Raw genomic sequence first — 16,294 nt, 5'->3', positions numbered from 1 at the left:
CAAGACCGATGGGAACGGTCACATCAAAGTTGTGCCCGCCTTCCTAAAACGTCTTTGAACACGTTATGGAGAGCGGCTGTGCTTTCCAGCGAGGCGCCTCACTCGTGGTCGCGCGCGGGAACCCGCGCCCCTCCCCCACCGGCCCGCGCCGAATTCGCGGGGTCTCATCCGGGCCCAGGGCCGGGGTGGGGCGGCGCCTGACGCCCAGGCACTCCAGCTTCGCCTTGCGAGACCCCAGCCCGGCGTGCCAGGCGACCGCAGGGACCCCACGCGGAGCCCCGGATGCCCCTCGGGTGGGCCCGACGGCGGACTGGGACAGCGGGCCGCGTCCTCCAAACTGAGTGGCGTCCGGACGACGGGGGACCCTCCGTGCCCCGGCCCCGCCGCCGCGCGGATTAGGAGCCGGGGAGGATGCGGTGGGCTGGTCTTGCTTTTCACATCCCCGCCCCGACTTGGTCCGCGACGTCTGAGGGTTGCCGAAACGCGGGTGGGAAGGATTTGCGGAGGGGTCGAGGGCAGGGGTCCCTCGGATCCCACTGAAGCGAAGGCCCCGAAGACGGCCGCCCTGGAGACTGAGTGCCTGTAGGCGCGGCCGCCGGGCCCGAGAAGGTGCCAGGAGGCTTCCGCCCGAGTCCTCCCTGTGTCCCCCGCCGCACCCCACGGCCCTCTCCTCCCAACACGCGCCCGAAACTCGGCCTAGACCGGGCCTAGGCGTGCAAGGGCGCCCCCTGGCCCGGGGACCCCCGCGGGCGCCCACGCGCAGACACGCGCGCACTCGCACACCGCCGGGCACGCTCGCGAGCCGCTCGTCCCCGCGTCCGGGCAGCCTGCTGGCGCGGGGGGCGGGGCGGGCGGGGGTGGGGGGGCAGGAAATGCTGTTAATTGGGGAAATGCACACGAATTGCCCGGACGGACGGCTTTTGATGTGCTCCTCGGGGCGGCGCGGCCCCTCCAAGCCGGCGAGCCCACCCGGCGTGCGCCCCTCGCCGCCCGCGCTCCCGGGAGCGCAGCGGGCCCGAGAGCCAAGGACGCGCGACATTGATCTCGAGCGAGCAGGAGTCGGAGGGTCTCATCCTGTGCCTCCCGTCAGGCAGCTCGCACGGAGCCCTTTTTGTCTCCCTCCACCCCCGATCCCCTGGGCCTCCCGGCTCCCCGATTCCCCCAGGGCGGGTGGGCAGGCCGAGCCCTGCGGAGGGTGGTCACGCTGCCCGCGCGCGTTCTCACGAGCAGAGGCCGCCTGCTCTCAGCCTAATGTATGTACACATATAAATATAGTGTTCGTCCGAATGACATTCCGCTCACTCTCCCTCCGGCCCCCCGCCCTCCCCCCTTCTTTTCATCATCAGCAAATAAAGATTAGCCGGGAAGATTATAGAAAGCGTTTGCAGGCTGCTGATCTCTATTCCGGAGGCTTTGTGATGATATTGATGATGATGATGGTCAAGTGGACAGTTTGATTTTTGTGTTTGGAGCTAGTTATAAAGAATCAATATTATATCAAGGGGTAACTTTCGTGATAAAGGACTTTAACCAGTCCGGCTATTCATCATAAGTCTGTAGCAAGCAGATAGGTCAAAAGAAATGATATTGCACTAAAGAGTGAGTCTTCTTATCTCTCCCACACCAGGGGAATAGGGACAAGCCGATCGATACAGTAGCTGCTGTATACTTCTTGCAATTATCAATAGCTGATTTCGCCTTTTGAGGCCTGCATCTAATACTGCAAGCTAATAATAATCGTTTGAGCCTCCCTATGGGCAAGGGAGTCAAAATTTTAGCTGGCCATTATGGAATTATACATGCTGGAGTGCCCCAGCCGGGCCCACATGCAGCCCACATACGCGGCTCAGCGGTCACAGGAGAAGTACTTTCACATGGCTTTTTGCGTCCCTAAGTGTGAAGACGAATGGCTGCGTGCTGATGTTTCCCTGCGTGTGACGGAAAAAGACATGGAATGTTTGCCTGTGATGCCCACATGTGAGGTTGCCAGCCGACCTGTAAAGAACATACAAGACAGCTTCGGAGCACACAGACCTAGATGGATTTATATATTACACACGTGGCGCCTATCTATAAAAATGTTTAGACATATTTATCTCAACAGCTTTGAAAGCAGAGGGGGTGACAGCAGGAGGTGTGTGCAATGTGGGCACGGCAGTTAGCTAGATGTTGGGTTACTTAAGGAGAGCATTTTATTTTTACAGGGAATGTGATTTTCAAATGGGTGGGCAAGACGCTCAGAAAGAAAAAAAAACATACGTATAATTTTTGGCTACACGTTTCCTAGCCCAGCCCCCCGCCCAAATGTAATAGAAAAGCAACATCTTTATAATTGGCACTTGACATGCTGTTTGCGTTGGGCTGTGGTACACCAAGCACAGATTTCCTGTTGATGGAAACATTTATCATCATGATTGCCCCAGAGTGGCAGGTGGTGTTATCAATTACCTCTTCTTACCAATAATAATATTAGTATGGTAATATCTTTGCTCAAGTGAGAACCAATTAGCAGTCACTTGTCACAGCATTAAAGACACAAAATCACGCTGGATTTAATGGTAAGGACCTAAAACAAAAGTTGGGGTGGGGGAGGAACCAGAGACAGGGGAGAGAAGGCCAGGGAGAAGAAGAAAGGAACTTTGATTTGGGAGGGAAAAAAAGAATGAAAAGAGAAAATAAAGCTCTAACATTTGAATACTCTTTTTGTATAAAGTAGCTGGGGAAATAAGCACATTGTAAATAAAGTAACAAATGCACCTTATGCAAAACTGTCTTTTGTGGATGCAAAGCCAGTAGCTTCAGTAAACTGGGACATTAAAATAGAAGCAAGTCTCCAACATCCCCTTGTCAAGTCAATCTTGCACATAGGCTTTCTGTTTTATCTGAATAAATGATACAAATTAATCAAACACCTAATTATACGTTCCACAAGTGTAAAATATACAGTATTAATTTGTAAATAATATTATTAAGTAGACAAAATAATAACGTGTCGCCTCCTAAGATGAAAACAACATTGCAAGAGGAAAGACAATTAACAAATTAGATTTAATTATAGGGAAGAAAAGCAACTTTTGTTTTTGCAAGAGTGTTTAGGTATCACAATATTTTAATAGGCAGTGGTCATGTGACGGTAGGGACTTGTGTGTTGCCAGCGCGACTCGGTGTCTGCGTCTCTGATGCACAGCTCCGGGGGTCCTCCAGTCTGGGCGTGACTGGAGGACACATCCTGTACCTCATCTGTGAAGATATTCTGCTTGACACGTTGTCGCCTGGCGATAAACCTATTGCTGGGACTCAAACTTTAGACGCCTATGCTTTCATTAAAACTTGCTGCACTAAATAAAAACAATTAAAGAAAAGTTTCAGACCTCAGTGGAGGAAGGCGAGGAAGGGAGAACAGGTTAACTCAGAAGGTAATTCGCCTTCTATTTTCGGCCTCTACTTTTTTTTTTTAATTTTATTGATCTTGAACACCCGAATCAATTTTTTAAAAGGTGCGCCACACAATTTACTGATCCGCACCATTCTGGCAGTGGCGGGGAATTTGTGTAGGTGCCCCTTTCACAGCCTCCCTGGCTCTTTCGTCCAAGTCTTTGCTCCATCTTCTCAACGAAATCCCAGCGTGGAGAGCGCGGGGGCCGAGGTGGAGCCCACACCTTCGGCCAGGCGACCCCACCGCGCGCGCCCTGGGCGGGGACCGCACCCCACGCCGGGCCGGTCAGACCGCGAGCTCCGTGTCCTGCTCCGCGGCCGCTCACTTTGGGGGAACCACTGCGTTCACCGCAGCGCCGAGCCCAGCCTGCTGTGTCTCCGCACTTACAACGCGCAGCGCGGGCGGGCGCGACACCTCTGCAATCTGACGGCTCGCTTCTTACAGATGAAGGGCCGGGGTCTCACTTTCGCCTTCGCTGGAGGGACTTAAGATCCTCCCCACGGCCGCACACCGTAGAAAATGCACAGCAAGTCGACGGAATTAAGCAGTGTCGTTCAGGAGTCCGGGAAAGCCCTAAGGAAATCGTGCCAGTGTGTCGGAGAGAGAGTGGGGGGCTGGGAGGGGCGGACGAATGGCTTTAGGAATTAAAAAAGGTGGGGCCGGTGCGTGCAAAGCGGCCCAAAGAGGAGGAGTCGGTGACACCGGGCCAGGAGGCTGCCGGGGAGCCGGGCTCGGGCTTCCTCTGAGGGACTTCGGACGCCGCGGGAACCTACGTTTGCTTCTTTTCCCCAAAGTGTCGATTTTTGTAAAAAGAGGGAAAAAAGAGAGAATTAAGCAGGCAGTGCACCTTTAACCCGACCCACCGACAATCGTTTTGTGTTCTTTCTCTGCCGGGAAGCAGACATCTACCTCTCTGAGGCTGCGGCGCTGCAACTTCCCCAAACTCTGGTCCGTCCTGTAAATTCTGCAAGAAACTTCCACTCTCTACCACCGCCCTCCCCCACCAACACACGTCCCTTCCTCTTCCCTCCTCTTCTCTTTGCCACTCTTTTGCCAGGAGAGTTCCTGGCCCGCTCGCCCCAAAACCCTGGCTGCGAACTTTCCACTGCCGAGCGCCTCTGCGCCGGATGCGAGAGCGTCCCCCAGATGCTTGCAGCATTTGCCAAAGTTGACAGCGCACTAGCGATACAGACCTTTCTCCCCACAGCTTAACTATAAAAGCCCTGCCGTGGTGTGTGTGTGTGTGTGGGGGTAACTCTAGATTTCGAACATCTTTCAGATGTCATTTTTTTCTTTTCAAAAACGAAATTTCCTAAGTGAATACGCCTGCCACCAAACAGCAAAACAAAACCGACCTTCAGGGATTGGTTGGGAGGAGGGTGGCAAAAGTGGCGGCGGGGTCTCTTTGGAGATGATTCCAACCTGTGCACTTCCTTCCTCTGTATGATTTTCCTGCGCTTTTCCTGGAGCCCAAAGCTGTTGCTTCGTGAAACTTACACAGTTAGAGGCGCGCGGGAGAACCGCGGCTGGGTAGCGGGAAGATTCTAGAACGGAAAAGCAGCCCTTGGAGAGCCGGGCGAGCGGCGCGGGGCCGGGGTCCAGCCGGGGCGGGGGATCCCCACTAGTCAGAGCCCCGCGCCCAGCCACGCAGGGAGATCGCAGCCCTCTGGGCGCCCGGGGCTGTGTGCTCGCCGGCTGTTCCCCGCCAGCACGCGACCCTGGGGGAAGCGCCGGGAGGCCATCTGTGCCAAAGCTTCGTATCAGACAGGGCCACTTGTGAGGACAAAAATTATAAATTTAGGAAATGAAAAAAGACACGCTGGGGCGAGGGCACAGGCGCAGGCTCTGCGGCGACGGGGCCTGGAGCACATCCCAGCAGTCGCTCGCGATGGAAGACGCGCGCGGGAGTGGGCGAGGGCGCGCGTGCACGTCTGCGGTGGGGTGCGCGCGCGGGGGCGAGGGCGCGTGCCTGACAACCCGCGAAGGTTGGGTGCGCGTGCGGGAAGCGCGCGGCGCCGGCTGCCCGGGGATGCTGGGCCGGTCCGAATGTGCGCTCCCCCTCACCTGCCCTCCCCCCACGTCGCCCCCGACAGTCCTAGAACACGGGGGGGCCGCGCGCGGGACTTTTGTGGACTTGGAACTTTCAGTAACGCGGTCTCGGGGCACCCTGCGCCCCCTGCCCACGCCACAGGCGCCCCAGGACTGCACCCATCGAGCAAGGGAACTGGTGGGGGGGACACCGGAGCCCTGTCATCCCCTCCCTTCCCCTGGATTTAAGGAGCCGCTGGCGGCGGGGAGGCCCGGCGGGCGGGCGAAGGGCTGAGGCGGCCCCGGTGGCGGCGGCGGGCGGGGCGGGCGCTCAGGAGTCAAGGGGCCCGGGGGTGGGGGGGCGGGGAGACGGGGGTGGGAGCGGAGGGGAGGGAGGACGAGGGGAGGGGAGGGGAGGAGCCGCTCGGCCCGCGCAGCTTCCGAAACCGGAAAGTTGGTCTTGCCGAAGTCCGCCACCCCGGCGTGCGCACTCCGCTCCGCTCCGGCCGCGAGCCTCCGGGCCGGGCCGGCCGCCGGGGGAGCCCGCGGAGGGGACACGAGCCCGGAGAGAAGGTCCGGAGAGAGGGGACACCAGAGCCTGAGCGGGGCCGGCGCGCCAAGAGCCGCCGCGGACGAGTGGAGGCGACCGGGCCGGCCCTCCGCGCCCGGAGCGCAGGAGGCTCGGCGCCCGAGCAGCCCGGCGAGACAAAGGCGCCGGCCGGAGCCCTGCCCGCGGCCGCCCGCTCCGGGAGGGGCGGCGGGCGGTGGCGGGGGGGGGGGGGGCGCGGGGCGCGGGCGGCGGCGCAGACACTCTATAAAGGGGCGAGCCCGGCGCGCCGGCGGAGAGGCGCCGCGCGGGGCGCCGCCAAAGTTTGCTGCCTGTGCCCGGGCCAGGCGGCCGCCGCGGCCCGCGCCGCTCCCGGCCCGCCGGGCCGCACCGGGCGCCGAGGAGAGCGGGAGCCCGCGATGTGAGGCGGCGCCGGCCGCGCGCCCGGGTCCCGCAGGCGCCGGCCCCTCCTCGCCGCGCGGCCGCTAATTGCGAGCGCGGCCTCATTTGCATAGGGCCGCCCGAGTCCGCTGGGAGGCCGGCCAATCGGCGCGGCCCTCCGCTAATGGCCATGCATTATTCACCAGCCTAATTGCTCAGCCCCATGCGCGGCCCGCGCAGCCGCCGCCGCCGCCGCCGCCCGCGCCCCGCGCCCCGCGCCCGCCCGGCAGCCCCGCGCCGTCCCCGCTGGCCGCCCCGCTGATGCCGCTTCCCCGCGCGGGGGCCCGCGCGCCGCTAGCAGCATGTCTCGGCGCAAGCAGGCCAAGCCCCAGCACCTCAAGTCGGACGAGGAGCTGCCGCCGCCGGACGGGGGCTCCCGATCACGGTGAGGGCCCGCGGACCGCGGCGGCGCCCGGGGGCCTGGGGGGAGCGCGGGCGGCGGGCGCCGCGCACCGGGGAAGTTCCCCGGCTCCTGCGAGCCAGTGTCTGCCGCGCGGGCGCTCGGCCCGGGCGGGCCTGCCCGGGGACCCGGTCCTCCACCGGAGCGCGCGGCGCGGGAGTGCGGGAGAAGTAAACTTGGCTCGGCCGCCCGGAGTTGAGCTGCGCACGGAGGCGCCACGGCTCTGGGACCGCTCGGAGTCCGCGCTGCCCGGCGGAGGCCGGCGGGCCGAGCCGGGCGCTGGCGGGAGGGGCCGCGCCGCCGCCTCCGCGCCGCCCCTCGCGCTCCCCGCGCCCGGACGCGGGGGCCGGCCTCGGCGGTCGCGGCGGCGGGGACGCGTCCGGGGCTCACCCACCACCGGACGCGGGCCGGGGAGGCCGCTGCCGGGACAGCTTTGTTAGGCGCCCGGCGCCCTGGCCGGTGCGCGCTCGGAGCGGGTCCGCCGCCCTGACCCCGGCTGGCCAGCGGCCGCCCCGTGTGCCCGAGGGCCGCGGAGCCCGCGGTTCCGGGCGAGCCGACAAAACCAGTGATCCCATTCCGAGGAGAGTAGGAAGCCGGTGTCGCCTGGCCTTTCCTAATGGCCGCCTTGGGAATTAACCCCGGGGTGAGCTGCGCAGCGGCGCGAGGGGGTGGTCCTTGCACGCGGTAGGACCCCGGCACGTTTCTGGTGCCTCTCGGTTTTCTGGGGCCTCTTCCTGTTCTTTTGGAGGCGCCGCGGGCAACTCTGCAGCCAGCTGGCGGGTAGGAACTTCCTGCCCATCCAGGAGGGAAGGTAGGAGCCGCGAAAGTTAGCGCTCGGCGAGGAGCCGGCTGGGCCGTGGCCGCGCCCCAGCCCGGGAAGTTAGGGCCCCGGGCCGCTCCGGCCTCCCGCTGCCCGCGGGTCCCCAGGGGGCGGGAGGGGCGGCCGCGGCGCGATCGCGGGACGCAGGGCGACCCTCCACTGCCCCGGAGCCCGGGCATCGAGTAGTTTGTTCCCTACAAAATAGGCCGGCCAACTTTTTGGATTAACCTATTCTAAGTGGTTTAGAGCAGATACGCGTCTTTTCGCTTGAGAATTAGCCTGCAGAAAATAAAAAGTTGAAGAGTTTAGCGTGCGGTGTCGTAAAGTTGCAAAAGCCGGTATACGTCCGCATCGGAATGGAGAACGGGAGTAAAGACTTCTTACGCGGCTGGGAATTCAGGAATTAAACAAAATTTGAGAACTCGTGAGGGTCTTTTTGTCGCAGCGGAGGTAAGGGAGTCTTATCTGTGTCGCCTGGTCACCCAAGATTAGAACGGGAGATATGCTAAAAAGAAACGCTTGCATATGGTGGGTAGATTAAGGACAAAGAATCTTTTTGTCATGGAAATGGATTTTTTTTTTGTTTTGTTTACTTCATCACATAGAATTCTCACACTTGGTTTTGTTTTCTATTGCCCTCAATGACTACATGATCAAATGAATGGATTTATTTCTGCCGAATGAGAAAGACAGTCTTTCCTTCAAAAGAACTACATTGCATCCCAGTGAGGAATTTTAAAGCTTTATTATTGTGGCTCCTGAATAGCTTAAAATCGGCTTTCACAGCCGCCCCAAAATGCAACAATGTAAATACTTCTCAGCTTTGTAGGGTCGTTATCAAAATGTGCAATGTCTCCTTTTATTAAAGCATATTTTAATTAATAGAGTAAAACCCCTTGTATTTAACAATTAACAAGCTGAGGCACTGCTATTCATTTTTAATTTCACTTCAGAAATGAGAGCGTGGTGAACCTCCTAGTGTAAGCGTGTGGAGGGGTCCAGAGCCCTTATTTGAAAACCTAAGATGGAGTAAATTATTCACAAGTTCTCTTTTGAATTCCCCTTGTTGTTACTGAATTTATTTAGGGGTGAAACACATTCAGGTTTTTTTAACCCACCGTGGGATTAAAGTTTCTGTCAGCCTGTGTTTTTCACAATCATTCAGAGTTGTAATCAAGATATTGCCACAGTTCCTGATCGTATTTTGCAACAGGCCAAAAATAGCCTGTCTGGGGCTGAGCCTTAGTCAAGCAGTGTGTTCCCTCGATTGTTCGGGCAAACTGTTTAAAAAATAGTTCTTTCTGATTTAATTATTCTGAAGCTGATTGTTCATGGAGCATAAAAGATAGTCTGTTCTCTCTTCACTTAAGGCACGTTCACGTATAGATTGCTCTGTTGTACTGACCGTCATCAGGAGGAGAACTAAGTAAAATATTTTTTTTAAAGCTAAATGGTCGTGAAAACTAAATTACTCCAACGTGAATCAGATATTCTCCAATTATATTCTGTTAATGCAGTGGAAATCAACAGACTATGTATGCATGAAGTTATAAGCGGGCTAAGTTAGGTTACAGTGTTTTAGAAACGAAGTAAATAATTCCTTTGTATTCCTTTGGATGTTACATGTTAATTAAAGCAGTAGATGCCCGCAATAAAATGGAAGGTTCTTGATAATGATATGAAACACAAATATTCTATGCAAAGATTTTAGTATAATATGGGGGGAGGCAGTCACATTGATTTACAGTAAAAGACTTATTTCTTAAAAAAAAAAAAGAAATCTGACTATTATCTTTCGGCTTTGGTTTTAGGCAAGCAGTGAAAAGATAGCTGTCCAAAAATGCTTCAGTGCTCTCCAAACCTTATTGCAGGAATGAAATATGATGACATATGTAGAATGAGAGAAAGTGATAAAGATTTACGTTAAAGTTCTAAAGTTATCCTGTTGTAAAAATGTGTTTTAAGGATGACTGGGACTAAACTTACATTCCCACTAGGTACTATCTTTTAAAATTGCAAATTGTTTCATTCCTGTTTCCGAAAATTTAGAAATAAATGGGATGCAGCTTTCGGATTCAGTTAATTAAATGTATGCCACAATAAAGAAATCTTTTGAGCCAGCCGAATATTTTTGTTCTAAGAAAAATTAATTAAAACTTCTAATGACGGAACAGCACTTACACTCCTACTAAGAGCTTTAAAAGGTGTTTGTTGCTGTCCTTCACTGGATAAAATACAGCTTAGGAAAGATACATTTTACTGCCCTTAGAAGGAAAGTATGTATTTAAGGAGAAACAAAAGGATATTATAATTTAAAAGCAGTTTGCCATCCTGTATTTTGTTTGTTTTATTTTCTGCCAACTCACAGTTCATGGCTATCTTAAAAATCCTTTTAAATGATCCTGTGATTTAAGACTTTACCAGTGGTGTTCATAGACCGTGTTTGAATTAAGGGGAAGAAGGCCCCCCAGCCCTGGGTGAAGAGATCTTTTCTCTTTTATCTATCTGTGCATGGTTTGCCTTCAGAGCCCTGGGCACTCACTCACACACTTACAATTCAGCATTCCAAAAGGAAACAATACAGAAGCCACTTTCTGACATCCCTAGGCAGACTGTTTTCTCTGAAACATGAAAGGTAAGGAGTAAGTTAAGCAGGGAGGGAAAGGAAAAGAAGAATTTGCGAACATTTATTTTTTAAATGACATTTAAAATCCTAACCTATTTAAAAATGCATAATTTGGTGGCCAATAAAAAGCATGCCAATTAATTCTCACCTTACAGAGAAAGAGCTGATTATGTTACAGTTAAGGGATTGGGTTTTTTTAAGGCACATTTAAACTTCCACAGTCTACTCATAATGCAATATTTTTTGATCTGTTTAGAGCCAGAAAATGAAGAAGGTATGGACCAACAGCAGGAATTACTTACCAAGCTGATTATGTTTTGTGTACAAGATGATGGCAAAAGGAGGCCAAAGTGGGTCAGATTTCATTTTCAAGTACAATCTCTAAGAGGCTTTGCCATTCACCCCGAGATAGCTCCAAGAACGTTTTCTTTTGGGGGGAATTCAGCAAAGGTACAACCAGGGTTTCCGTTCTGTGTACTGACCACCAGTTAGAATTTAGCATTCTTGAATGTAAGTATTTTATTTACATGAAATAAAAACCACCTTAGCTGTCAATGAGGTCATGCCCCATCCTTCAATGCTGCATATAGTTTCAAGAAGATAATTTTTAATAATACTTATAATAGGAAGAGGTTTTGTCAGTTTTCATTTTCCTTCGTGATTTCTTGACCAGTTGCTAGGGTACGAACAGCATATCTTAGTCTTGTGAGGATGAGGGCTAATTAATTCTACCACTGGTGGGACAGGTTTGTAGTTACAGCATATGTGAGGTTGCCACACACTTCATATAAAATCAGGCGTAAGTCAAGTCTGTGTAGAAATTGAATGTTTTACTATTACCTTACATAAACTTTTACATTTGAAAAGAGCCCGGTCCTTGGATGTTTTTCTCTTGTTAAGTTGAACACCTTTATGACCTAAAGTGCAGTTAACTGTGTGATTCCCAAGCAAATAAGGCGAGTCATATCGCAGAAAGTGGAGATATTAATTGAAATAATAAAATAATGCAATGGGCTCTATTTATGTTAGAGATTAGGATTTGATCTGTTTGTTGAAGGCAAGAGTTCTCTGGGCTGAACCATTGCCCACCAAAGAGACCTGAGGCTGCCAGGGTGGCGTCCAACTCCGCGGTGCCCTCCGTGGGCCTGTCTTTTCCTGTCATCCAGATTCGTTATGCTAACCATCGGGGACCCCTCCCCCTCCTAATTCCCGGGAAGCCTTGGGGCCCACCACAGCGTCCAGCCTTGGTGGCCTGGGGTCTGTGGGAAGGGAGGGCGTGCAGAGGGCTGGCAGCTTCCCACCCATCTCAGCGAAGGTGGGTGGTTCAGGGTGCTGCTGCGACAGACCTGCTGATTTAACCTTTGCCTGCTTTGCCCTGCCGGGGGTGGCCGCTAGATGTCAAGCTCATAATACAATGAGTGCATCTGTGCTGTTGACCTTGGCAACAGGACTCACCAGTGTCCTGTTAAGTGTTAACACTGGCTCCGGGTGCGGACTGGGGACCCACGAGTCTGCTCTGTGCTGCTCGGTTTATCAAATGCCCATCTAGTTCAGCACAAGTGTTTATAGTGCTCAGAGAGGGAGAGAGAACCGTTTTCTTTTGTGTGGCTGTTACATCTTGAACTGTTTAATTAACCCTGCAGGTGCCGTCGCGCTTGGTCTTCATTCGCCGGCATTCTCGGTCCTCTTTTCCAGAGTGCCCTCTTCACAGCACCGTCTGGTAATTGAGTTAGGGCTCTGCACAGGCAGAGCCACTAGCTTCAACCCCCCAGGGCAGGGCTTTTCCTGGATGATTTTTCGCATGTGTGTAAACTTCGCCCGTAGAAATGGAACAGTGCGGTGAGGTGATGACAAGTAATGGAAATGATTTCATGACCTAACCCCGAGTGCAAGCAGTCCGAGGGTTCCAGTTGATCGGCGCCTTGTTCCCGGACACCGTGTAGTTCCTGCGGCTCTGGGGCTGTTTAGACCCAGGTGTTCATACGTCTAAGTGGCTTCGCTTATTTATGTGTTTTTATGCGCGGTGGATTTGAAAAGTGACGTGTCGAGGCCCGTAGGCGCTTCCGCAGAGGGGTGTCGTGGAGCAGCACGTTTAATTTCGTGTGTGAGTTTAAACCTCCGCCTCTGAACCGAAGGTGACCCTGAACAGACCTTGTTTTTTCCCCCTCCCCGAGCTTTGACGGAAAACTGTTTGCATTTGCCGCCGTATTCCAGGTTTGGGCGTTCTCGGTGAGGCAGAGTGATACCCGTGCATTCATCGTAAGCGAGATTACAGCGTAACATGTGAGTGAAAGAACTATTGTGCAACCTTAAAGTGTAACAAACATCTTATTATTTGATGCCGCAGACAGTTAAAACAAGTGAACGTTGTGGCCGCTTTCCATCTGCGTGTGTCCATAAAGGAAACAGTGTTTCCCCTCCCCGGTGCATCACCCCACAGATGAAAAACCGCAAATGTTTTAAACAGAAGACGTTTGGCGCCTGTGCCACAGGTGGTCCTTACTTAACAAATTTGAGGCGTGGGCCGCTGAGTCGGCGGAAGCGGCCTGCGGGTCGGTGCGGCTTGGGCGAGGCACGAGCGCCCTCCGCTGTTCCGCTCCGAGCTCACACGCTCGGAGGTCTAGGAAAAGGACAAAATTTTTCTGTAGCGTCTGGAATTTCGTCTACATTGTTAAACACAGTAGGGGTCTCTATTTGTCTCCTCCTGCTTCACAGCTTGGGCTCAGTATGTGATAATTCATCTTTCTTTATGGGATTCAAAGCTATCATAAGGAGTTAAAAAGAATTAATTTGCAAGAAAATAGGGTCTCCTAACAATTTGGGAAAACTTGAAAAATGGCTTCCTAGATTTTTAAGGGATGGAAAAGGCACAGGAGAAAGTAAGGTTTCCTTTCCTAGAGACCCACGTGGCGTTTTCAAGTTACTGATTAAAGTGGAGAAGTTAACATTCCTTTTCCCGGTAAGGAACGTTTGCTTCTCTTTTCGTTAATTGTAAGGGATTTAAAATGCGTAGCAGAAGGGTGGCAGAATAAAGGTGAGAGTTTGGGCTTGATCAGCAAAATTATCAAACACCTGTTTACTACCCTTTGTAATTCGGTCACTTATTTACAAGGCCCAGCCTCCTGGAAGGAGAGAATAAGAAAGCCTTGCTGAGAACTGCAGTTTGAATATTTTAAAGAAAGCATCTTGTCTCAAATATTCTTATCTATGTTACAGGCACGCTTTTAACTCGTGGCTTTAAAAGATCATCGTGAGTGTAAACATTCTCTCCGTCTTCTGCCACGTCGTTTTTATTTGGAAGGCCACATATGCTTTTGCAGGCAGCGAAGACATGATCCTTGTATAACATGATCCTTGTGTATTGTATAGCAGACGAGGAATCGGAGCTGAGAGAGCAATGGGAAGGGGATCCTTTCACACCCAGAGTTATCCTAAGAATAGGGACATTTTTGCTAAACGTTTTCTGCATTTTTTATCAGTGAGAAGGGAAAAAAATCATGTCATTTTAAGACTGCTGTTGAAGCTGTTTTTTGGTTGGAGGCCTCTCTGAAAGGCGATGGCACCCTTTCCCCCTCCTGCAGCCCCCAAGAGGCGGCACACTTACTCAAGAACGTTTGAACGGTGAGGCTTAGAAACCCTGGAAATCTCAGGTATAAATAGCAAGTGTGGGGATAGCTGTAGAAACTAATTGCACATTTCCTCTCCACCTGAAATAGCTTCCTCTTTTAGCGTCCGTGCTTTTCGCTCCTCCTGACTGCGTTCAGGAAGACAGACTCGGCGTTACGTACAGACACCCGGCTCACAGCCATGGCTGGTACATCCTCGGTGTTAGCAAAGTAGAGAGTTCTTTCCAATACATCTTCTTCCTCGCATTGATAGCCAGCGAATACAGCAAAACTGTGTGGCACTTTCAGAAAGTAACCTCGACCAAATACTCCTGTTAACCAAGAAGGGAAGACTCTTGGCTAAGTTCTGTTACTGGGTGCATTGGTTGGCGTTTTTCTTCACTAGTTCTAAGAGAACCCTGGTGCACGGTAAGGCCCCTGCCTGTTTACAGTTTGAAGTCTCTTAGTTATCGAGGAGCCAGTATGCAAAAAGTAAATTATGTCGACATTAATGATAATGTTAACAGTGCTTGTTTTTCAGTTCCCCCTTTAAGGAAGAAAGAATCTTCCCATTGCATTGGAAATAAATTTCTCAAACCTTGACTGTTGTTACAGTGGCTCATTGACGTGGTTTTACCTTGAAACAAAATTTGTTGAGCCATGTCAATAAATGGCTATAATAACTTCTATTTTTAGAATGCAAAAGCCAGTTACAAATGTAAATTTAATTGAAAGGTAGTTGGATACATTCGCATCCGACATAATACTGGCTTAAAACAATGGCAGGCTTAAGGGCTTTGGAAGTTGCATGATAAAATTTGGAGCTGCTGTCAGATCTCTCCTATATGGGTTTTCTAGTTACATAGAAAGCATTTTTTTTAAGATAACTACTTCCAGATGAGCACATCTACACTGTAACATGGTGCACGTAATCACTGTAACGAGAACCGCCGTCGAAGCAAGTGATAACAACTCACTCTGCCTCTCGCTCTCCTGAATGTGGCAGAAGGCCGCTGCTTTCACTCTGGACTCAACTGCAGTCTTGCTGCTTCTGAAGAGCTGTGTCCCTAGTGAAACAGGCTCGTTTTGGTTCTCCCCTACCAACCAATTCAGTTGAAGTGCTTGTTGTTGTTTGAAAACATTCTTAAAATATGCACCCAAAATTTCAATTGTACACATGACGTGTTAGAGGCTTTTCATTTGCATCCATTGTATTCGAGACTGTCTTGTGAAATTTGTGCTTCTCTGTAACTTTTATGGAATGCTAATCCTGCTGAGATTTTGATCGTGAAACAAGTGGAAACAACAATCGAAGTGATCACGTTATGGTACTTCATACAGACCCCAGTAAGAAAAATGACAGGTGGTGATTCTAAATTATTTGCCCCCAATAAAAAATCTGAATTGTACTGAAGAATGTTTTTCCTTCGCTTATTGTAGTTTTTAAAATATGTTTTCGTTAAAAGGCAAATTTATTATGAAACTTGGGTTATAAAATCCAACAATTATTTGTTTTGTTAGGTTCATTAACATAATGAACTACCAGGTCCAAAACGCCATTTTCACCCAATTTCCTCCCTTCGGTGTTGCTTTCCTTCTTCAATTTTAGAGGAATACAGTGGAGGCTTATTTTACTTTGACAAGAATATCTTCACTGTGTTTAGGTAACTATCAATTTGCGTTAAACAAAATGGCTTATTATTTGGTAAATAGTACTTAAATATTATTCTATGCACAGTTTCTGCAATTGAGAAATAATTGGAATTTTGCTAACCTGCCAATGGGAGAGGAAGAAAATTACCTTCCCAACTTCCATGAGTTTGGAGGTGAACCCAAAATACTTAACACACGGAAAAAACCAATAGAAGTGTAAAAATTTATCTTTAAAGTAAATAGAGATTTCTTTGGGCTGCTTAAGACCTGTGAGAAAAGTACAGTGTAAAATAAAAGTCCTGTTTCTCTATTTCACACGCCACAGTTGTTACAAAGAAAATCTGGAAAATGTTCCTCTGTAAAGATATAATTTATTTATAATTAGTTAATTCTTCCAACAGTCAACGCACTTTAAATGATCCAGAAGTCAGCCTAATTTTTAAGCATTTTCTCAGTGAATTGTCCCTAGCACATATTCCATATGAAAAAAAAAGTATTCTTTTATAGCACAGGGAACTATATTCCATATCTTGTAATAATCTATAATGGAAAAGGAGCTGAAAAAGAATATATATATAAAACATAAATAAATATATATATATAAATTTACTGAATCACTTTGCGATACATCTGAAACTAACACAACATTGTAAATCAGCTGTACTTCAATAATAATTTTTAGGAAAAAGAAAAAGTATTCTTTGGACAAAATATACACTGTGTTTGTGTACAATTTTA

The 16,294-nt window shown here is 51.0% G+C and overlaps 1 protein-coding gene across 1 annotated transcript in view; it reads left to right on the top strand.

Annotated features, from left to right (window-relative positions):
* Window positions 1-6,754: 6,754 nt before the first annotated feature.
* Window positions 6,755-16,294, top strand: part of SALL3 (spalt like transcription factor 3) — a 19,407-nt gene continuing 9,867 nt past the window's right edge. Inside the window, 2 exon segments of the mRNA XM_032653951.1 lie at window positions 6,755-6,820; window positions 6,822-6,837. Of these exon segments, the coding sequence (XP_032509842.1) occupies window positions 6,755-6,820; window positions 6,822-6,837 (82 nt within the window).

The sequence above is a fragment of the Phocoena sinus genome, chromosome 14 (genome assembly GCF_008692025.1).
Source record: "Phocoena sinus isolate mPhoSin1 chromosome 14, mPhoSin1.pri, whole genome shotgun sequence".
Lineage (NCBI taxonomy): Eukaryota > Metazoa > Chordata > Mammalia > Artiodactyla > Phocoenidae > Phocoena > Phocoena sinus.
Note: the sequence above shows the minus strand (reverse complement) of the source record. Positions and strands in the feature narration are given on the sequence as shown.